We start from the raw sequence: 20,546 nt of genomic DNA on the forward strand, positions 1-20,546 counted from the left end.
TTTCTCCAGGGATGTTACCTTTCCTAAACTATGAGTTTATATTTGCACTACTCTTTCCATACAAACTAAAGGTATTTTAAAGTCCTTATTCAAGATCCTAGCCATCTCTCTGAAGTACAAATTAGAAATAAGGTCAAACTAGAAATGAGAGCACTGTGAAGTTTAGAAACTTCTCATTGGGAATACTTTGTTATACTTTTATTTTTAAAGCAATAACTTACCTCATCCTATTTTTATTCACACCAGTGGAGTCCTCAGAATTATAGAAGATTTGGAGAAATAAAGAGCTTTAGTACCAAAGATGACTAATATAAGAAAAAATAATAATAAACCCAGTATCTTTTCCTGGGAAAGCTTTTCTGCAGACACTAGACAATAAGTGTTCTGGTGGGTAACCATGAGATAGTCTCCAAAGAAGACCCAGAAACCTCGAATTGTTTTTATAGGGAAGTCAAGGTAAAGTCTTGTAATTCTTCACAGGACCTTCTTTTCTCTTCCCCCTTTTGAGGTACTTACAATGAAACCCAGGCCATATATACACAAAACATAATCTGCTACTACTCAGTTATCATCCCAACACTAATTCTGACAATTCTTGTCAAGAGATTGCTTTAGTATCTACCAGATGGTGAGTATGCAGTAGCCTGTATAGATGAGAAGCATAAATTCATTACTGCTGCTTAGAGGAGGATAAAGTCAGCTTTGCCAACTGAGTATCTTAAAAGTGACACAGGAACCATTATTGACTAGATTTGGCATGTCAACTGGTTTGTGGTTCTCTGGCATTTGTCCTCCTTTCTTTCACCCTTCAGTTAAGGAGCTTCCCAGATAATGAAGTCAGTTCAATTTCACTGCTATTTAACAGTGTCTCACTTTCACTTGAAGATTTGCCCAGGAGGCGGAAGCTGTTGACACTACCTCAGATAGAGAACTTAGGAGAGCAAAGTGCCATTACCAAGAATACCACAGGACCTGGAAAGATGCCATATTGGAATGAGTGGTGCCTTGAGTTCTCTTCGTTCTACAGTCTTGTGCCCTGCTTTCATCCAAATAACAGTCAGTGGACACGAAGGACTCTTGTTGCCCTTCTCTACAAAGCCCCCTACCCAAAGGGAAAGTGGGTCCTAATTTCAGAGAGTTCTTTCTACCTTGGCATCCAGTGAGGTGACACCTGGCCATATCATTATCTAAGTGCTAATTGGTGCTGTTAACTTCCTACAGTGATGCCAGGAAATAGTCATGAGGAAATCATACTCCATTTAGCTTGTACTTGGAAGTTTTATTGAAAGCAATCTGTTTTTAGTTAGCCAAAGAGTACTCTATGACTACACTGCTTAATGTGGACTTAGTAACATGATTTTTAAAGAGGTGTTATTATCATGTAGAAATGGTTGCATACCTAAAATATGGGACTTTATTAGCTATTTACATCAAGGATCACATCTAATGCTGAATTCTGGTACCTTTCCCCGAAATTAGGTGGATAGCATCTATTCACAGCAATTTCAGTGGCATTAAAGTTGAATTATTAACAGCAGTGTATTTTCTTTGTGTGTCATTTTCACTTATTTTTTATTTCTTTGTTGTGTGTGGGGTGTGTGTGTGTGTGTGTGGGTGGGTGGGTATGCGCACACATGGGATAATCCTGTGGCTTAAATTCAGGGCCTTGATGCTGCCTTATAACTTCTCTCAAGGCTACTGTTCTATCATATGAGTCTTAGCTCCACTTCTGGCTTTTTACTGGTTAATTGGAGATAAAACTCTCATAGACTTCTCTGTCTAGGCTCACTTCAAACTGAAATCCTCAGGTCTCAGCCTCCTGAAAGAGCCACCGGGGACCAGCATAATTTTTCATTTCTAATAAAGTTACATGCTTAATAGTGTATCTACTTAATTAAGGAAATATATCTAAGAATTTATGAGCTACTGAAGGCTTCTATAACTACCTGTGTAACTTTTAATAAATCAGTTATATTATGCATGTCCAGTTTGTCATTTGTAAAATACTGGCTAATAATAGCTTTCTAGCTCATAGAATATTGAGGATTAAATGAGCTAATACATGAAATGTGTTTTGCACCTGGAACAATATCAATAGCCATTATTAATATTTTATATTATCAACTAATAAATTTTTGTTTACTTCTTTAATATATAACTTCTTAAACATGCTAGCTAGATTTAACCTTTCTTTGCTAATAAATATTATGTTATACTTTTCCACTGAGACATTTTCTTCCACTTTGACAGACAACATGAGGAGCCCTTGAACAAACCAAATGATAATAATTTTGCAAAACACTGGAAGATATTTTGGGGGACATATTCGGGTAGTTAGGGACTTAGGGCAGGTAGCATGAGCACAGTCTTTGAACTAGCAATGAAACCTAAGGAAATCCCTATTGTGTTTTCAGATTCAATGAAATCTCTCTATCTCTAGATTACATGACTTCAAAGGCAATCCATTGTTTATCTAACTACCTCTACCCCTTATAACATAAGAACCACAGAAAATCAGACTGTGTTGAGATAGCAAAGATGTAGATGTGGTGTTTAACTGAGCACATGATCTTTGACGCTTGTGGTTGTGTATGCTATAATGTTTAGCCCAAACAACTTCATTAACATGAATCACCTTGAGATAAGCTGGCCTTATCCCCCTCCCTCCAACCTAGAAGTGGTGTAGGTATTGAAGTGGTGTTCACTGTCACCAGTTCTACTGAACCAAGTATAACGAAGGACTGAAGGTAGTAAAGAAATACACACCCGTTTAACTGAAATAAAACAAGCTGGGAAGCCAGAAAAGGGATAACATAGTCTAAACATAGCAGTTAGTGAAACAGTTGTCAGTGAAACAGTTCCTAAAATAGCAAGAGTCAACACAACTAATAGTAACCAAGGTTTCAGGAAATTCTAAGATAGTATTAAAATTAAAGCAATTTATTTTATTTATGCTCTCTACTGAAGGGATTTTTAGTGTTATATATTGTCCTAAATGCCTTATTATCTATCTCATCTCTCTTTTTCATATTCAGTCAATAATATGTAATAAATACCCGTTATGGAAGTCTTTCCTTTTGAAAATTTTATTATGCACATTCTTGATAATTTCATCTCAATGGCATACTACTCTACGTGGAGCACATCTGATTTTCTTGACTTCCTGTCAAAGACATCTACAAAAAGTTCTTTATAATAATTTCTAGCCATACCCACTCCTCTGGTACACAAATGCTAGCCTTTTCTCACCCTAAATGTACTTTCCTCTACTAACCCATATATCAAATCAAAAGCCTGCCAATTTTAATTCACTGATTCACTAATGTCATTTACTTTTAGTTTTAAATATCCCATAACATACATGTTTTGCTATTGAGCTCAGTTTAGTAAGTGTGTGATTTGGCTTTGCAAGTGTGATCATGTGTGAAAACTTATTGGCCCAAGTCATCTACAACCACAGACAAGATGTAAAAAAAAAAAAAGAATGTAAAAATGTTTTCATTACTTTCAACATCCTAACAAAAATTAATCTTGGTTCATGCTTACCAAATGTGTGTTCATATTTTTAGTGTATTGAAGGAAATCTAAATAAACTAAACTTACTTAGATTCTTTTGCTAATATGCATATTAATAGTAGCTGATAATAAACATAAAATCTTATTTAGGCCAATAGACATTTTCCAAATGTCAGTAAATACATTCTTATTTTATTGAAATTGATTTTGTCTTTTGCCTTACTCATTTTTCCTCCTTTTACATAGTATTAATGGCATAATTATACTGATGCTTTGTATGTAACTGAACACTAATTCTTTGACTCATTTCCAGATCAGAAATAAAAGATTGTCCTTTCCTTCTTTGCAGTGTATATTATTTTTCTGGAACTGAAATCACCAAAATAATAAATAAAGTGCATATGAATGTCTCTGACATGTAGTGTCATTTTGACTTAGTAGCCTTTGTTGACATATTTTGTCACCATGTGGTGTCAGAGCATAGCCCAAATACAGGACAGAATGGGTCTGTTGCTGAAGGACAGTGGTTGTGGAAGGTCATGCCCACATGCAAGGGTAAGGCACTGAAAAGTAGCTACTGCCAGTCAGTGTTTGAGAATCACCACAATGGACAGTCATGGGAGGGCACTGATGACAAAGCTTACATTCCTCACAATTTTACAATTACTAGTATGTAGAAGGCAATCTTCTCTGTTTCATGGAAGGATTTGGTATTCTAAATCCGCTTAGGTATTAGTCTGTTATTTCACTATATGCCAGAAATGTAGTTAAGTTCTGACTTATAAATGTCTGTGGTGCCTATGATTGAATGTACTTTTCCCTGCATGTTCATCCATCATCATGTTTGTAAGTAGCCAACAATGAGCCTGATTTGTTCTCCTTTGTAGAGCCAGGCCGAGGCCCACTACAAAGGAAGTAAACATGCCAAGAAGGTCAAAGCACTAGAGGCAACGAAAAATAAACCCAAAATGGTTTCTTCCAAGGACAGCGCAAAGGCTAATCCCAGCTGCTCCGTCACTCCAATCACAGGCAACAGCACTGACAAATCAGGTCAATGACACTTTTTGTTCTTTACATTCTTTGTGTTCCTCCTACTTATTCCTGTGCCTCAATCTTATCTTCCTTTCCTCAGTTGTTGCATGTTCCTTTTCATGTCTTATTTTTGTAATATTAACATATTTTCCTTCACAGGAAAAATGGATTAGCACAGAATCTAAGCATTTGATATGTTGCCATTCCATGTTGTGAAATATATACATAGAGTATATATGTCTTTGTAAATCTCTCTCTCTATCTATATGTAAGTATATGTGCATGAGAGTAAGTAGAGACTTATGTTTAGACAAAAATCAGGAAATGGATAAAAATGCCATGTTGTTATTCCTTTCTGTTCCTTTTATCATTGTTTCGTATTATAGATTTTTTTCTGTTGAAAGAATTCTTAAATTTGTTTATAACTGTCATTTTTAAATTCTCCTGGCGCAAAAAAAGAGAGTTAACTAGCAAAAGTGTGGTGTTTTCTGAGAGATGTTACTAAACAAATGTGGAAATACATTTAGTAAGAAAAGGTTTCAATGTTTTAATAATTTCATAGTTTCTCTCAGAAATACGTAACAGAAAAAACTATGTATAACTGGAAACATACTATTAATGTATATCAGTCTATATTGTTGAAGATAGCATTGCAATTTTCTGAGTAGGTTTATTCAGTGGAAAGAGAAGAAAACTTTGTGAAACTGAGTGTCTAGTAGGCTTTGTCAATCTCATATCTGTCCCTCGGGCCTATGATAGATGAGTCATCTGTTTCTGTTGCTAACTGAAGAGTATTTTCTGTTAAAGTGGATTAAAAGGACAATTCCCTTTTCTTATCTTTGACCTTGGCTTTATGGACTTCTTTGCTGTGGCATATACCCCACATCTGATTCTCTTCTCTCAAAATCCTTGTAGCATTTGAGGAGAGGTTCCACAATTACTTTTCATGGCCACCCAGGGCCTTCAGAGAAGGATAAATACATTACTGGAAGAGAAAAGTTCAGAAAATCTGTTCAGGCAAAAAGACTGCATAGGAAGGGATCTTGCTGATTGTGACCCAGAGATGTTGACTCTAGAAGAACAGGCGCCTAGAAGTGAGCTACAAATTTGGTAATGAATACCTTTTATTCTTTATATGCTAAGTTTACTAAATCATGGTATCTGAAGAAGAGGTTAGTAGATAATAGATTATTACATAGCACATTTTCCCTTCTAAAGAAGTCTTTTTATATGTAATATAATATAATTAATCTTTTATGCATACCTGGCTGATATTATTATCAAATACTATTGCAATTTGACCAAAAATTGTAAATCGTAGTAAAGTAAGCTTTGTGACAGTTATTTGCTTGAGGGTATCTAGAGTTTGAAAGAACAGGATCCATCATGCCACGATTTCCTGTCTGATTTCATTTTCCACAGACTATTATTGCCTTTATGAAACAATACTCTGGCAAAGGTATTATAACCTGAATTATGGTCTTTACCTTCAGCAGAACTTAAAGGTAAAAGGATAAAATAGTGAAGGTTAAGGTAATTAAGTTCTTTCCACCTGTTCTGTGACTTGAGCTAATGGAACAGTTGGTGAGCACTATAAACATTCCAACATTGCTAGTGAGTGTGCTCAAGGCTTCATCTAAGTTACATTATTATATTTGGGAATTGTGTTTGCTCCAGGGATGATAGTGAAAGTAAGGAAGACAAAAATGAAGTAGAAAAAATTCTCAAAGTGTAGCAGGGATAAAACAAGGAGAAATGAAATAGAAAATACAAATGAACGCATTTTTATACCTATAAATTACTCAATATATGTTGAAAATAAAATTTAATGATTCAAACCTTTTCTTACAGCACTTGAATACAATATTCACTGAGAACTGATGTTCACTGTACAAAGCGTTTAGTTCCTAGTTTCTTTGTTTTGTTACCTGTGAACAGGTGGCATACACTAGTCAAGGGAAACAGTGGTACAAAGAAGGAAAGAGAACTAAGCTTGAGTTTGAGCATAAAGAGTAAGGTGAGATGAAAAAAGAAGTCTAAATTTCATCCCTTCTGTAGATGTGTGGTTTTTGAATCCTGCATGATCTACTTCTCTGGTACATTCCTATTTGCCTCCTCCCCACTACTCTACACCATTAGACCTGTGGTCCAACAGTGTTGACCTAACTCACTGGGGGACATTCCAGATTTGGGTTACAAAGAGTGGAAATGACTTGCATTTGTACTTGATTCCTTTTATGTTGCCATACTCAAAATCCATTTAGTTAGCTCATCGCCTCAAACAAATTAGTTGTTTCTCAATGTTTTCTATAGGTGTTAATTCAAATGAAATATTTTTCTTGTTATATTGTAACAACAAGAGTAGCACCAAAATTAGTGGGAGATGATACTATTTTCATATCAAGTAAGTTGTGTTTGCTAAATAGGCATGACCTTCAACTGAATGTAGCTTGTAAATAAGAATTTTCACGTGTGTTTGACAGAATTTTAAAATTGGAAAATTTGAACCTTTGCCAAGATGGTCTAAATGATATGACAATGTCTTGCTAACTACCCATTTCTAAATCCTTACAAAGCTCTTAGTTTTGTCAGCTATCATTTCTAGCTGGCTTTCATTTACTTTAAAATCCTATTTTAGAAAAAGAGGATACACCAAAACTAATCTTTTATAACTGGACTAAGTGGACCATTATGAAGAAGGGAGTAGGAAGAGGAATAAAAACTATGACAATTAATTGGCTGAAATGTTTTCATTCAGATAACATTGCCTCCATGCAGTAATCGGAAATTAGAAATTAGACTAACAATCACAGGGTAAATTCATGGATGACTGGAAAATCACATGGGACTTAAATTCCCTGGACTTTTTCTTCTGAATGAAATGCTACTATCAAGTAGTCTAAAGCAGTATCTGTGATTTTTAGTGATTGAATGAGAAGTGAAAATGTTACTTATTTGATGTCTGAACTGCTAGGTTTCGATCCCAGGCACTCACAACATCTGTAGAACCAACTAATTCAATTTTTCATCTCATGTTTTAGCATCCATTTAACAGCACAGAGGTGTTCAATGACAGCACATTTTAAGGAAGAAGAAAGAAACAAGAAAGAACCAGTGATACTCCATGTATCCCAGGATGCAAGGAAAGAAGCATCCTGGGATTCACAGAGTAGCATTCGGGTAAGGGGTGATTTCAGAGTAATTGATAAGGAATATGGGACCCACAAGTGGCTTCTCTGTGCTCCTCATGAACACAAATTACATATTATTCATACATGATACAACAAGCTTTCAACGGCTAGGGTAGATGTCTTCCCCACTATTTTGACACTTGAAACAACTATTTCTCTCTTTTATGTTACATTTGGAAACACACTTTGGCTAAGATTGATCTTAATCTCTGCAATGTAAGAATTATGTTATAACAGAGTCAAAATATACAAAAATGTGGGTATCTTTGACAATCCTTTTTTTTCCTCTGAGGTTAATAAAAATATGTACTGAAACTACAAGAGCAGGAACTTTTATTGCAAGAAATTCTAATTATGTGATTTAAAAAATATTTATTTCATTAAAGAAAGTTGGGTTTAGAATTGGTGTCTCATTCACTTTCTAGAAGTTGGAATAGCATTGAAAGGAAAACACAGAAGAATGTCTTAATGGTCTCGTAGGATCTGCCCCAACTTTAATGATGCATTAGTGGGCATTTGAAATGTAGGAAGAGAGAAGAGGAATGTGCTTTGGGAAAATTGGGGTCAAAACACAGCAAGCATTAAACAGCTTCAGGAAGAAGGTTGGAACAAATTGGCCAGTTCCTGCACCCAAATTTCTCCCTGGAGTTCAAGTGTCATAATACCATATGATAGTATACATCCCTGTGTGCCTCAAACACCAGATTGAAGGCCTTTTTGTGACAGCATTTAACAACTCATAACAGTTTCAAAAAGTATAGAGCCTTTGATAAGCCTATTTCCTGAAGAAAACAAAGTATTGTGATATTGAGCCTAATAATTCATATGTCTAGTATTTTGTTTTTAAGAAATAATTAGATGTCACTGTGGAGCTGTATACATTTCTAGATTAAAATGCATTATGTTATATAGAACTCAGCAGACTTTAATTAGTTGTCTGGACAGAGGAAAGAGAATTATTCAAATATTACAAATACACTTACAAATGCAATTACAAGCAAATATATAGGATTAGCAACCTCTGCTTAAAATCTAATAATAGGGGCTACTGAATTTTGTTTACCTCAAAAGGTTCAGGCATATGCATGTTTCTTATGCCCCTTTCAACAGTAGGGTGATGGAGTGGCTGGGAGTGTGGCGTACTGGTAGAGTGTTTGCCTAGCATGCACAAAGCACTGGGTTTGAGTCCACTGTACCCACATACACAGACAAACTCAGAAGTGGTACTGTGGCTCAAGTGGTAGAGTGCTCACCTTGAGAAAGCCCAAGGACAGTTGCTGGGCCCTGAGTTCAAGCCCCTGGATTAGCCAATAAATAAATAAGTAGGTAAGTAAATAAATAAATAAATAAATAAAAACAGTAGGGTGATATGTAGTGTTGAAAATAACATATCTTTTAATCAGGCATGAGTGCAATAAATTTCATTTATTCACTCAGCAGATTTATCAACTGTACTATAGAATAGTGCATATGTATATTTTTGTCAGATATTAGGGTACCGCAATGAGCAAAAGGTACACTTTCTCTCAAAAGGCTTTCTAACAATATTTTTACAAATATAAGAACTTGTACAACCTAAATTCCCGTTGAATCAGGAATGATCAGGGACTCAGTCTTTTTTGTTGTTCCATCATTTCTATGACCTCTTAAACTACTCTGACTTAGAGAAATATATACAAGAATACTAAGCGGTCTTGTGCCAATGAACAACTTTTATCAGGATAATAAGTAGGACTCAGATACTTTAAATATCTTTCTGATGATTTTGGTAGGCATTGTGACACAGTGAAGGAACCATTAAGGTTTGCTTTTATTGATAATCCTTAAGTTCCTTTGCAGTAATTGTCTATAATGTTCATTACAGTGAATCAAAGGTTAGTTTGATAGTTACTACAAGTTTTTTTCAAGAGTAAATTTGAATGAAACCATTCAGTTAGGTACCTGACAAATGACAGATGTTCACGAAGCTTCAAAATGACTGTTGTAGACTTTATATATCTAGAGACAAATAGCTCACCAAGATGGAGGTTAATACTGAAAAGGGCATTGATAATATAGTACAAGCCTTGCCTTGCCTCCATAGAGGTATCTTGGGGTTGTCTTGAACCTCATCTACATTTTCAGTACCATTTGGAATCATTCCATTTAAAAGATTTTTCACTAAGAGGTGGGGAATTATTTTGTTTACATCACACTTGTGGCTTCTGAGGACTGTGAAACAGCCATGTTGGGAAAGGGACAGAATCTGTCAAAACAGTTCAATTTAGTTGTCACCATGTTGTGCTTTGCATGGAGGAAGTTGCACAGGTGTGAGTGCAAAGCATTTGTAAGTGGTAGATCAGTCTATTTTGAATAGAAAGGCAGCAGTCCAGCATTTTACAATCACTCCGTTACCTTATGAAAGTCTCTTTTCCATTTTGTCAGAGTTTTTCTGACAAATATAAAAACAGAGACCTTTGCCTCATCATTTTTATGGGTTCCCCTGTGCATTTCATAGATTACATGTGATACAAATGGAACCAAGTTTTCTAAATGACAGCTTCTCATTTCCACTGACTTTCGCAGGGCTCCATCAGTTAGCTAGCAAGGTCTTCTTAACTGCATCTTCTTTCTTTCCTGTCACTAGCAATAGGACCTTGTGCTGTTGAATAGAAGAAAATCATAGTTTTCTGCTTTGTTGGTGTCTGCCATTGTAGACAATTGCTGTCATAAATTTTGTATACATCTATCTAAATCTGGGAGGACAAGATTTAGTAACTCTCATAAAATAATAGATTAACTATATTTATGACAAAAATCTTAAATCTGAAGTTCCTCAGTATAATCATGTAGAACATAAATGAGTCCCATCTGTCTAAGTGAACAGCCCATTATACTAAAGCTCATATTTTCATGAAATGTGTATATATCATTATGACTTTAAAAGTCAAATTGAAAAATGAAGCTGCTTCCATATTAGCCCATGCACCTTGAATGTGACAAGAACAACCTGCCAGGCAAGGCTGAAGAGTCTTTTTGTTAAGTGTTTGTCATCCTCTGAAAACTACCTGTGGGCACTTTGGAGCATTTTATATTCCTTTGAGAGAAATAATGCTGAGCATTTATCATTACTTTTTTTGAAAGCTATTTTCTAGAGTTGCTTGAAAACCAGTGAACCAAAATTTGAGACAGATTCGTGAAGTACTGACGATCTGCTAACTTACGATTTACTGGAGAGAAGTTACAAACTGCCCCAAACAAAGGAAAGACTTGGATTTCTCCTTGCTAAGCTCATCAATATTTTTTTAAAAAGTCCTTTCTCATATCAGATATACTTATTTGAACTGGTATTCATCTGTTTTGATTGCATCTGTTTACAATCTTCCTTCATTGAAAATAATAATTTTGTAAATGTATAACCATAAATGATCTTGAGATTACAGTAAAGATTATTTATATTTTAATAGCATTCCACTTGTATGATTCAGGAAAAACTATCTTACAAATGACATGTTTTCCTGACATGAGTAGATGATAAAATAGAGCCTATACACTAAGTATTTATAGTTCTATGTAGAAAGGTCATGTACAAAGGTATCCTTTTTGGACTCTTCCCCTGGTTCTGGTAACACTGATAGTCTAGTGTTATACAAAGTTACGCTGGTAGTACCAAGCTTAAAGTGTTTTTACTGGAAATATTTTGAACATATATTCACCTTCTCACACTCAGGTTTATTGTTAGGAACACTGGGCATATGAGTAATGAAATTGATGCTGTTCTTTCTACAGACAAATACTGTCCAACTGTCCAATAAAAGATCCTGTCATAGGGGAAATGATCTATAGTCAGTGTTGTGATGAATCACATAACTTTTCAGTGCTTGAAAGATGGCTCATGCTACTGAAGAATTAAAACTTTTATTTGATTTCATTTGGATGACTAGTGACATCGTGCTGGACAGCACATCACTGGACTATAACACAACACTGTATCCACATGCTGTGACATCAAGAAGTTACTAAGATTTTGAGTCTCCTCCTTTTCTGGCTTTGAAGTAGAAATAATGTTCTCCCTGCATCCAATCTTTACAAAATAAGTAATAATACAAAACTCTAATGCTGGTGTGATTACACGTTTTGTTTTATTTATTTAATCGTGTTTTATTTATTTGTCACTTTGTCTATTTTGGTCTTCCTCTGGTGGCTTATTTTAGACACCTTTTCTTGCTTGTATCATTTAGACAGAGGAATTATCTGACATACGAGTCAGCCACCATCATCTTCCATTATGCTGAATCTAATATGTTACATTCTAAGGGAAGAGGCCCAAGGGTTTTAGACTAATAGGCAAAATATAGTCTTAATAAAACATGATAATCAACTTCAGATTTCTATATGAGTAGATTTAAGGAATATTTAGAGACTGTGAAAATGTCCTATCTGGGTGTATCTGTGAGGGCTTTCAGGAGGAGATTGATATGTGAGCTGTGGAGCTGAGCGAGGCTGAATGGCCCAGCTAGAACAAGAAAGGTGGGGGAAGGATTTTTTTTCACTCTTTCTTGGAGCCGGGACAGTTTCTTCTTGTTGTCCTTGGACATTAGAACATTTTACTTTCCAACTTTTAGCCTCAAGGAGACACATTACCAGCTTATCTAAGTTCTTATTTGATCTCAGAGACAATTGGCTTTCCTGGTTCTGAGGTTCTCAGGTTTGAATTGAGGATTGCAGATTGCTTATCATGGATATCTTAGCCCCTATAATCAAATGAACCAATTTCCCAATTAATCCTCTCCATCTATCTATCAGCTATCTGCCTATCTTTGTATATGTGTATCTATCTATCTATCTTCTCAGGTTGGTCTGAGAAATGAGATTAATGTCATAATAAATACTTGAAATTGGGTAGAGGGGTCTAGGAGTTTGGCCTAGTGGCAGAGTGCTTGCCTAGAACAAAGACCTGGGTTCAATTCCTCAGTTCCATATACATAGAAAAAGGCAGAAGTGGTGCTGTGGCTCAAGTGGTAGAGCTCTAGCCTTGAGAAAGCCAAGGACAGTGCTCAGGCCCTGAGTTCAAGCCCCAGGACTGGCAAAAAAATGAAAAAGAAAGAGCCAGGCATGTAATCCTAAACTCATGCCTGTAATCCTAGCTATTCAGGAGGCTGAAATCTGAGGACTGTATTTCAAAAACCAGATCAGGCACTAAAGAACATGAGACTCTTATCTCCAGTTAATCACTAGAAAATAGTAAGTGGGGCTGTGAGTTGGCTAGGGCGGTAATCTTGCACTGATGAGCTCCGGGACAATGCCCAGGCACAGAGGTAAGGCAGTGCCCAGGCCCAGAGTTCAAGCTCCACAACCACAAAGAAAAAAGAGAAGAAGGAAGTGGAAGGAAGGAAGGTAGAGGAAGGAAGGAAGGAAGGAAGGAAGGAAGGAAGGAAGGAAGGAAGGAAGGAAGGAAGGAAGGAAGGAAGGAAGGAAGGAAAGTGGGTAGGGGTTGGAAGAATTTGGAGAAGCAGGCTAGAAAATATCTAGATTGCCATGACTGAAGAATTAGGACAATTCTAATTAGGGCTCTGAAGAGAAGAGCTATAGCACAAGTCAGAATCTCCTCAGAACTTACTTAAATGGTTACAGCCAGAGCTTTGATAGAAATATAGATTATAAAAGCCATTCTGATAAGCTCTCAAACAGGTAAGAGTAAAAAATGTATTGGAAACTGGAGTCAAAGCCAGTTTTGTTATACATTTGCAACAAATGTGTCTACATTTTAGGACTTTATGGAATATGGGTTAGGAGTGATGAGTTAGGGTATCTGTCAGAAAAACTCCTAAGTAGCAAAGCACTTAGATTATGTATGGCTACTCTTGAGCACATTTTAGTGAGCTATAAATGCAATGAAATAATGTAAAGATAGAACTGATAGTTAAAAGAGAAATATAGTAAGAGATCCAGAAAAACTTCATCCTGTTCATATAAAAATGAAAAAGTATGTACAGAAGAGCAAAGCAAATGAAGTTGCTAAAGAGATTCAAAAGAGACTAATGAAAGTAATGTGGTTTCATCAGGAAAGACTCAAGAGGTATTTCAGACAGCCTCTCTGGGCCCAGTGGCTCACATCTATAGTCTAAGCTACTCAGGAGGCTGAGAGCTAGAGGATCATAGTACAGAGCAATGCAGGGCCGAAGTGTTCACCAAATTAACCACCACAAATCGAGGCTGGACGTATGGTACAAATAGTAGAGTGTCAACCCAGCATTCTCTGGGCACTGATTTCAAAGTCTACATTTTTGGTTTTGGTTTTGGTTTTGATTTTACCAGTCCTGAGCTTGAACTCAGGGCCTGGTCACTGTCCCTGAGCTTCTTTTGCTCAAGGTTAGCACTCTACTACTTGAGCCACTACTACTTGAGCCACAGCACCATTAACGGCTTTTTCCGTGTATGTGTTGCTACGGAATGGAACCCAGGGCTTCATGCACACTATGCAAGCACTCTACCACTAAGACACATTCCTGGCCCCTCAAAGCCTGGTTTTGTCAAATTAACCTAAAAATGACTTCCCCTCTTATCATAGATCTACAGAACTAGCAGCACAGAATGGCTTATAGGATAGATCTATGTCCCTATCACAGTGGCTTACTGCTTGGAGACACATAACCTCTGCATTCAGATACAGTGCTATCCTCCCTAGCCATCAGCAGTGTAGCTACAGAGACAGCTTACTCTTTCATTCTGCAGAAGACTGCAGTAAGCCTTGGTGGCCATCAGGTATTGACTTTGCGAGTAAGCAGACTTCCTCCCCCTAATTCAAAGGATGTTGTATACTCAGTGGGAGCCCATCAGCGATTCCTTGTAAGGATGTGGACACTACCGAGAGGCCCTAGTAAGGAAATACATAGAATCATATGGTCACCACAGAAGTTACTACTAGGGTGGTATCGAGTGGAGTACTAAAAGCTTCTGAAATTCCAAACTTTAGAGCGCCAGCATGCACCAGCCTGGGAGAAATACAGGAGTGGGATTTGAACTGGGAAAAGCTGCTGTCTTGACTGTGGATAGCAAATTCATATGGGGGCCTAAACGCCCTCGGTATTCCCAAGAGGTGACTACGTATAGAATGAAAAGTCATTCTGGAGATTGAGAGTTTAAAGTTTATTTTTGCCTGTTTTGGTTTTCAACTTACCTGAAGGCTATTAATCCTTTGTTCTTGCCTATTTTTTTCTTTTAGACAAAGAATGACTATTATGTCTGTCCCACTCTTATGTTTTGGACATTGAAGATTTACTTTGATTTCACAGACTTCTGGCTGGAGGGAATTTGCTGAGCTCAGGATGAGCTCATATCTCACTCACAGCTGGTTTAGACTCCAGATTTTCAACTTTAAAGTTGATACTGAGTTAAGATTTTTGGACAAGTTGGAATGAGATAAATAAAGGACACAAATGGGGTAGGGGATAGTATCCAAAGTCAGATGCTATGGTTTGAGTGTAACTTTAAAACCTATGCTGAAATGTAATTGTCATTGCAATGATTTTAAGAGGCAGGATGTTTTAAATGTTGGTTAGGTCTCTAGGACATTGGTTCCTTGACTGGGTTAATGCTGTCATCATTGTAGTACTTTAGTTATCACTGGAAATGGTCCTTGATTTTTTTTCTTAAAAAGGGTGAATTTGAACCACTTTCTTTCTCTATGCCTTGTGTGCTGGGCTTGCTCTTCACCACACTGAACATAGCACAAATGCCTGTCACCAATACCAGTATTGTCTAGAAAGTAGATCATCACCAGGTACAAATTTGCTAGTGCCTGCATATTGGCCATCCCAATCGTTACAAAACTATGAGAAGTATCGTTCTGCATTATCCATTATGTGATATTCTGTCATAGGAACAGATAGCAGACTGAAACAGCAATGTTGAGTGACCATACTATCTCTGGTATTGTGCTGAGTATTATATATGTGTGCATACATGTATCTATGCATATGTATGTATACATATGTATATATGTATATCTGTGTATGTCTGTGTGTATATATGTCTATATATATATATATATATATATATATATTGCTACCTAAACATTATAATAGTCTACTAGAAAGCAACACCTAGAAGGCAAACAGTAGTTGGGTGTATTAGCTTCTGATAGAAGGTAGTTCAAAGAAAAAGTCTCAACCTATCCCTTCACTCCATCACCATGATGTGCTATCTTTGGAGGAAAGATTTGGACTACACTGCTTATAATGTTCAAAGGTTGTTTGATATTTCTTCTACTAAGTGACCCAGCCAGATGTCTCTCATAGCTCAGAAGATGTATGATTTTATTTTGCAGTTTACTTCTTAGTTTTTTTAAAAAAAATCAACTTATAAACTATGTGTAAGGCATGTGCCTGTAATCCGAACACTCGGGAAGCAGAAGGATTATCAGTTTGAGGCCATCCTGGGTACACCACTAGATCCTGTTTTACAAAACAATGGGGATTTATATATTAAAATACTATCCATGTATGACTCCTGAGTGAAATTTATGTGCATGGATTTAGAGCATAGACAATAGAGCAGGAGACCAAAGTCAAACAAATGTATTTTTATCTTTCACTGACCTCATATAACCCTGGTCAAGCCATGCTCTCTGAGCTCCTATTTTCCCATCTTTACAATGAGGTTGTTGCCCAGGATTAAAAGGCTAATAAATGTAAAGTGATCAGCTCAGTGTGTATCATGTAATTGAATCTCAACAAATGGTAGCCATAAAAAAGCAATTATTTCTTTTTCTTTTTCTTTTTTTTGCCAGTCCTGGGCTTAAGCTTAGGGCTTGAGCACTGTCCTTGGATTTTTTTTTTCTCAAGGCTAGAGCTCTACCACTTGAGCTTCGGCACCACTTCCGGCTTTTTCTAAGTATGTGGTACCAAGGAATCGAACCTGGGTCTTCGTGCATGCTAGGCAAGCACTCTACCACTAGGCCAAACTCCCGGCCCCAGCAGTTATTTCTTCAAGGAATCATCTCTGTTTGGACTGATCATTTCATGTCACATTGCCATGAATAGTGATCTATATTTACATTCTTCTTAGTGTTTTTATTATTTCAGAGTAATTGTGCCCATGTGTGTTTTCATTCAAGGCTTATCAAGCCTTAATGTCCTAGATTCTCCAGTGAGACATTTAAAGATGTAGAAGAATCTCCTCTGTCTTCTTCACATTTTATGTAGGAAATATCGTCCTTTGTCTTCCCACTGGTTTATCTTCCCATTAGTTTATGTTTCTCTTCTGTTCCCACCTTTGTATCTACTTTACTGTATTCTGCACTTGGTTGTCACATGATCAGTTAGCTGTGGCTTATGAACATAATTAGATAAGACAATGGGAAAGCTGTAGAATGTGGACAAATCAAGTAGGCACTGGTTTGCACTTGTGTTTAATACAGTGTCAGCTGATGTATATACAAGTATATATTGAAAATAGTAAGAACCCAACTCATTTCCACTGGTTCAGAGATATTTGGGTGCTGTACCTAGAGAAGAAATCAAGCCTGGAGTCAGGTGTGGCCACTGAAATCAAGCTATTAAAGTGCATGAATAAGAAAATGCCCTGCCTAACAAGTCCCTGCTAGCACTTGGTCAATAAATAAGGAGAAATTTGTCAGCCTATATATTTTATTTTCAGGTCTTTGTGAAAATTTTTCTTGATGTGTGATTTTGGCATTTCGTATAGGCTATTAATTACTTAGCCTCTTGAGAATACATTCTTTGTTTTCTTTTAAATATGAAATGGCTAAAGATGGCATGAGAGAACCAGAGAGATTCCCCTCTTGAATACTTGTTTGTTAAACATGACATGACATTTGAAATATGTTGCAAAAATCAATGTTAATAAAATCTTTTTTAGAAAAGATATGTAAACCAAAAATTCTGGTAAAATTCTTATCAGTTACTCCAATAAAATATACTTTTTTAATCCCCCAAATCTGCAGGTATAGGACTTTTTTATGTGACTTTCAAACACTATTAAAATCAAATTGCTGCTGATATTTTTTTGTGCTGAGTATTATCCAGGAGAATTGAGTCGTTTGAATGCTTTTGTTTCAAAGAGATTTTTTTTGTCCAATCGTATGTAACAATGATAAGTACCCAAGCAAGCATCTATACACTAATCAGTGTATTAGCTCACAGATCACTCTGCGCATGAAAATCTGGGGTACCATAAGCCTCTGATTGAAGCTGTTTCTTATGGGAAAATGTGATATTGAATAAACAGACTAGTGTATTCACTAGTCTTTTTACAAATGGCTAAGAACTATTTTTTCAGCCATTATCAAAATTCAATTGTATGAAAGCCTATGCACTTAAGGCTAATGTATCAAACACAGATATGAACCCCACAAAAGGAGAGTACAAGAAGAGTTTCATCCCTAGAAATATGACAGGCCAGCTTAGTAAGAAAAGAAAGGAAAATTGAGTTCTGGAATCCAGAATATGTCCAAATGGCTGGTTCTGATTCTAAAATTCAGCTAAATATTCAGAGTTTACCCACTATCCATGGGTGATATCCCTGTGATGTCTGTGCTGTTTCCTTGCCCAACAATGTACAGTGATCTGTTAGTTAAGAGGCATCCCCATCTGTCCATAGCGGCAGCTTGGAGTCATTACAAACCCCCATGAGGGAGTCATCAGCAGTCTCTTAAACACCAATTCTCCAGCTCTTCATGCTGGTGGAGGGAGGAGGAGCAGGGAAGGCAGTGATGGGGGTGAGATAGGCATGTGTATTTTTTTATAAGTTCTCTCAAGAGATTTCAGTGATTGTCACTTAATGTAAATAAGATCTGCAAATTTGTGCTATTCATTCTATAGGGAGGACTGGAAAAAGGCTTGAGAAACCCTCAGCCCCCTCAGAGCAGACTCCATGAACTTAGAATTGTATAACAAATTAAAGCTATTGACTGAAAAAAAATAAATAACAAATAAATATGAAATGGCATACGTACTGGAAATTCTTTTCACAATAGATAATATTCTATTTCTTGCTTCCAATTTTTTGAACTTCTGTCAGTGTTTAGTGATTATTTGTGTCATTTAACTAAGAAATAGCAGTATCTCAGTTAAACTAATATCTTACTTCATCCAACATCTTTGCTCTTATTTCTCTATTAACAAGTTTAATCAATATATAATTTCATTAATTTCCTCTGAAGGGATTGGTTCCAAGATCCCAGGATACTAAAATCTGTAGATATTCAAGTCTTTTGTATGAAATAATGAAGTATTAGCATAGAATCTACACATATCTCCCAAGTACAAATGCATAATCTCCATAATTTTTATAATACCTAACACAATGTAAATGCTGTGTGAATAGCTGATATATTAGTCAGAGAATAACCAAAGAAGACCTATACAGTTATAGTACAGTTGTAGTATTTTTCAAAATGAATATTTTGACTCCATGATGACTTGAATCCCTGGATACAGAACCCATGGATATGCAACGCTAACTATACTGCAGTTTCAGTTTAGGAACAGGTATTTTGTTTTGTTTCATTTTGTTTGTTTATAGTTTAAGGTGGCCTCAAACTTATTGATTGTCCTTCCTCAGCCTGCCAAGTTCTAGGACTACTAACACGTCATCAGGCCAGGATTTGATTACTTCATTTCAGTCAAAATTGTACCAACTTTGACTAACCCAAAAGACATTTAAGATTTATATACAGTAAAAAAAATTAAGTACAAATACTTTGAGAAAAATTAGCAACTATTCTTGCTTTGATTCTTCTGACATTTCAAAAATCAAAGGATCCTTTTGAAAGGTAACTAGAGAATAAGCAAAAAATCATAAAATATTTATTCCATTAAACTCCTTCCTGGGATCTGTACCAAAACAAATAATTATAAAAATGAAGTAGAAAGAACCAGAACATTATTCATGAGGATTCCCATTTTGCCATTATTAGTATTAAGGAAAAATGGAAGCCAGGTGCTGGTGGCTTAAACCTGTAACCCTACCTATTCAGGAGGCTGAGGTCTGAGGAACACTATTTAAAGCCACTATGGTAGACAAATTGGAGGGCTACTTATCTCCAGTAAACTAGCACAAAACTGAAACTGGAGGCATGACTTAATGGGTAAAGGCCAGATATGTACCATGTACATGAAAGACTGTAAGTTCAAATCCTAGTTGCTACACACACTCACAGAAACAAAACCATCATTATGGAAATTGTTTGAATAAACTATTTGTAGTGTGCCTTTTTAGGGTTAAAAAAAGCAAGCAACCTGAGAACAGCAAACTATATATTATATATATATATATATATGTATTTATTGAATTCTCACTGAATACTCAGACTCTTGCTAGGTACTGGGTATTCACAGTGGATTAGACACATTTGGACTTACCTTCATGAAAGTAGAGTCTCTTTATGGAAAGATAATGAACCAGCGATGAAAAACTTGATAAGTGAAAAAAAGGGACACAGACTTACTCTGGGAAGGTAGGGAAGGCATAGACATGGACTTAAGCTCTACGCCAAATGGGTAAGAAAAACTTAGGTTTCTGACTTAGAAGTGGAAAATTAAAAGGTGTCTTATGAAAAAGATCAGAACTCAGGATATGTAATTTAAAAGACTCCCCTCTTCGGTAACTGATGCAAGGAAAGGCTATCAGGAACTAGGAAGAGATTTGATGATATTTGTAAGAGATTACATGACACGATGGGTAAGGAAAGAAATAAAGGCAGAATGAAATGACTGGCACAAAATATTGAGGTTTGTAACTTATTGTTGTGCCATAGGTTCTTCTGGATAACTAGTGAAGCCTATATTCAGACTAGTTTTTTTT

General features: G+C 36.2%; 1 protein-coding gene across 5 annotated transcripts in view; it reads left to right on the plus strand.

Annotated features, from left to right (window-relative positions):
- The window catches only part of Znf385b (zinc finger protein 385B), a 414,848-nt gene that overhangs the window by 373,491 nt on the left and 20,811 nt on the right, over nucleotides 1–20,546 (plus strand). For all 5 annotated transcript variants that reach the window (XM_090342530.1, XM_090342533.1, XM_090342531.1 and 2 more), the window contains one exon: nucleotides 4,404–4,566. In XM_090342530.1, the coding sequence (XP_090198656.1) occupies nucleotides 4,404–4,566 (163 nt within the window). The remainder of the gene's footprint in view (nucleotides 1–4,403; nucleotides 4,567–20,546) is intronic.

This window comes from Megascapheus bottae, chromosome 12, assembly GCF_031878675.1.
Source record: "Megascapheus bottae isolate mThoBot1 chromosome 12, mThoBot2.hap1, whole genome shotgun sequence".
Classification (NCBI taxonomy): domain Eukaryota; kingdom Metazoa; phylum Chordata; class Mammalia; order Rodentia; family Geomyidae; genus Megascapheus; species Megascapheus bottae.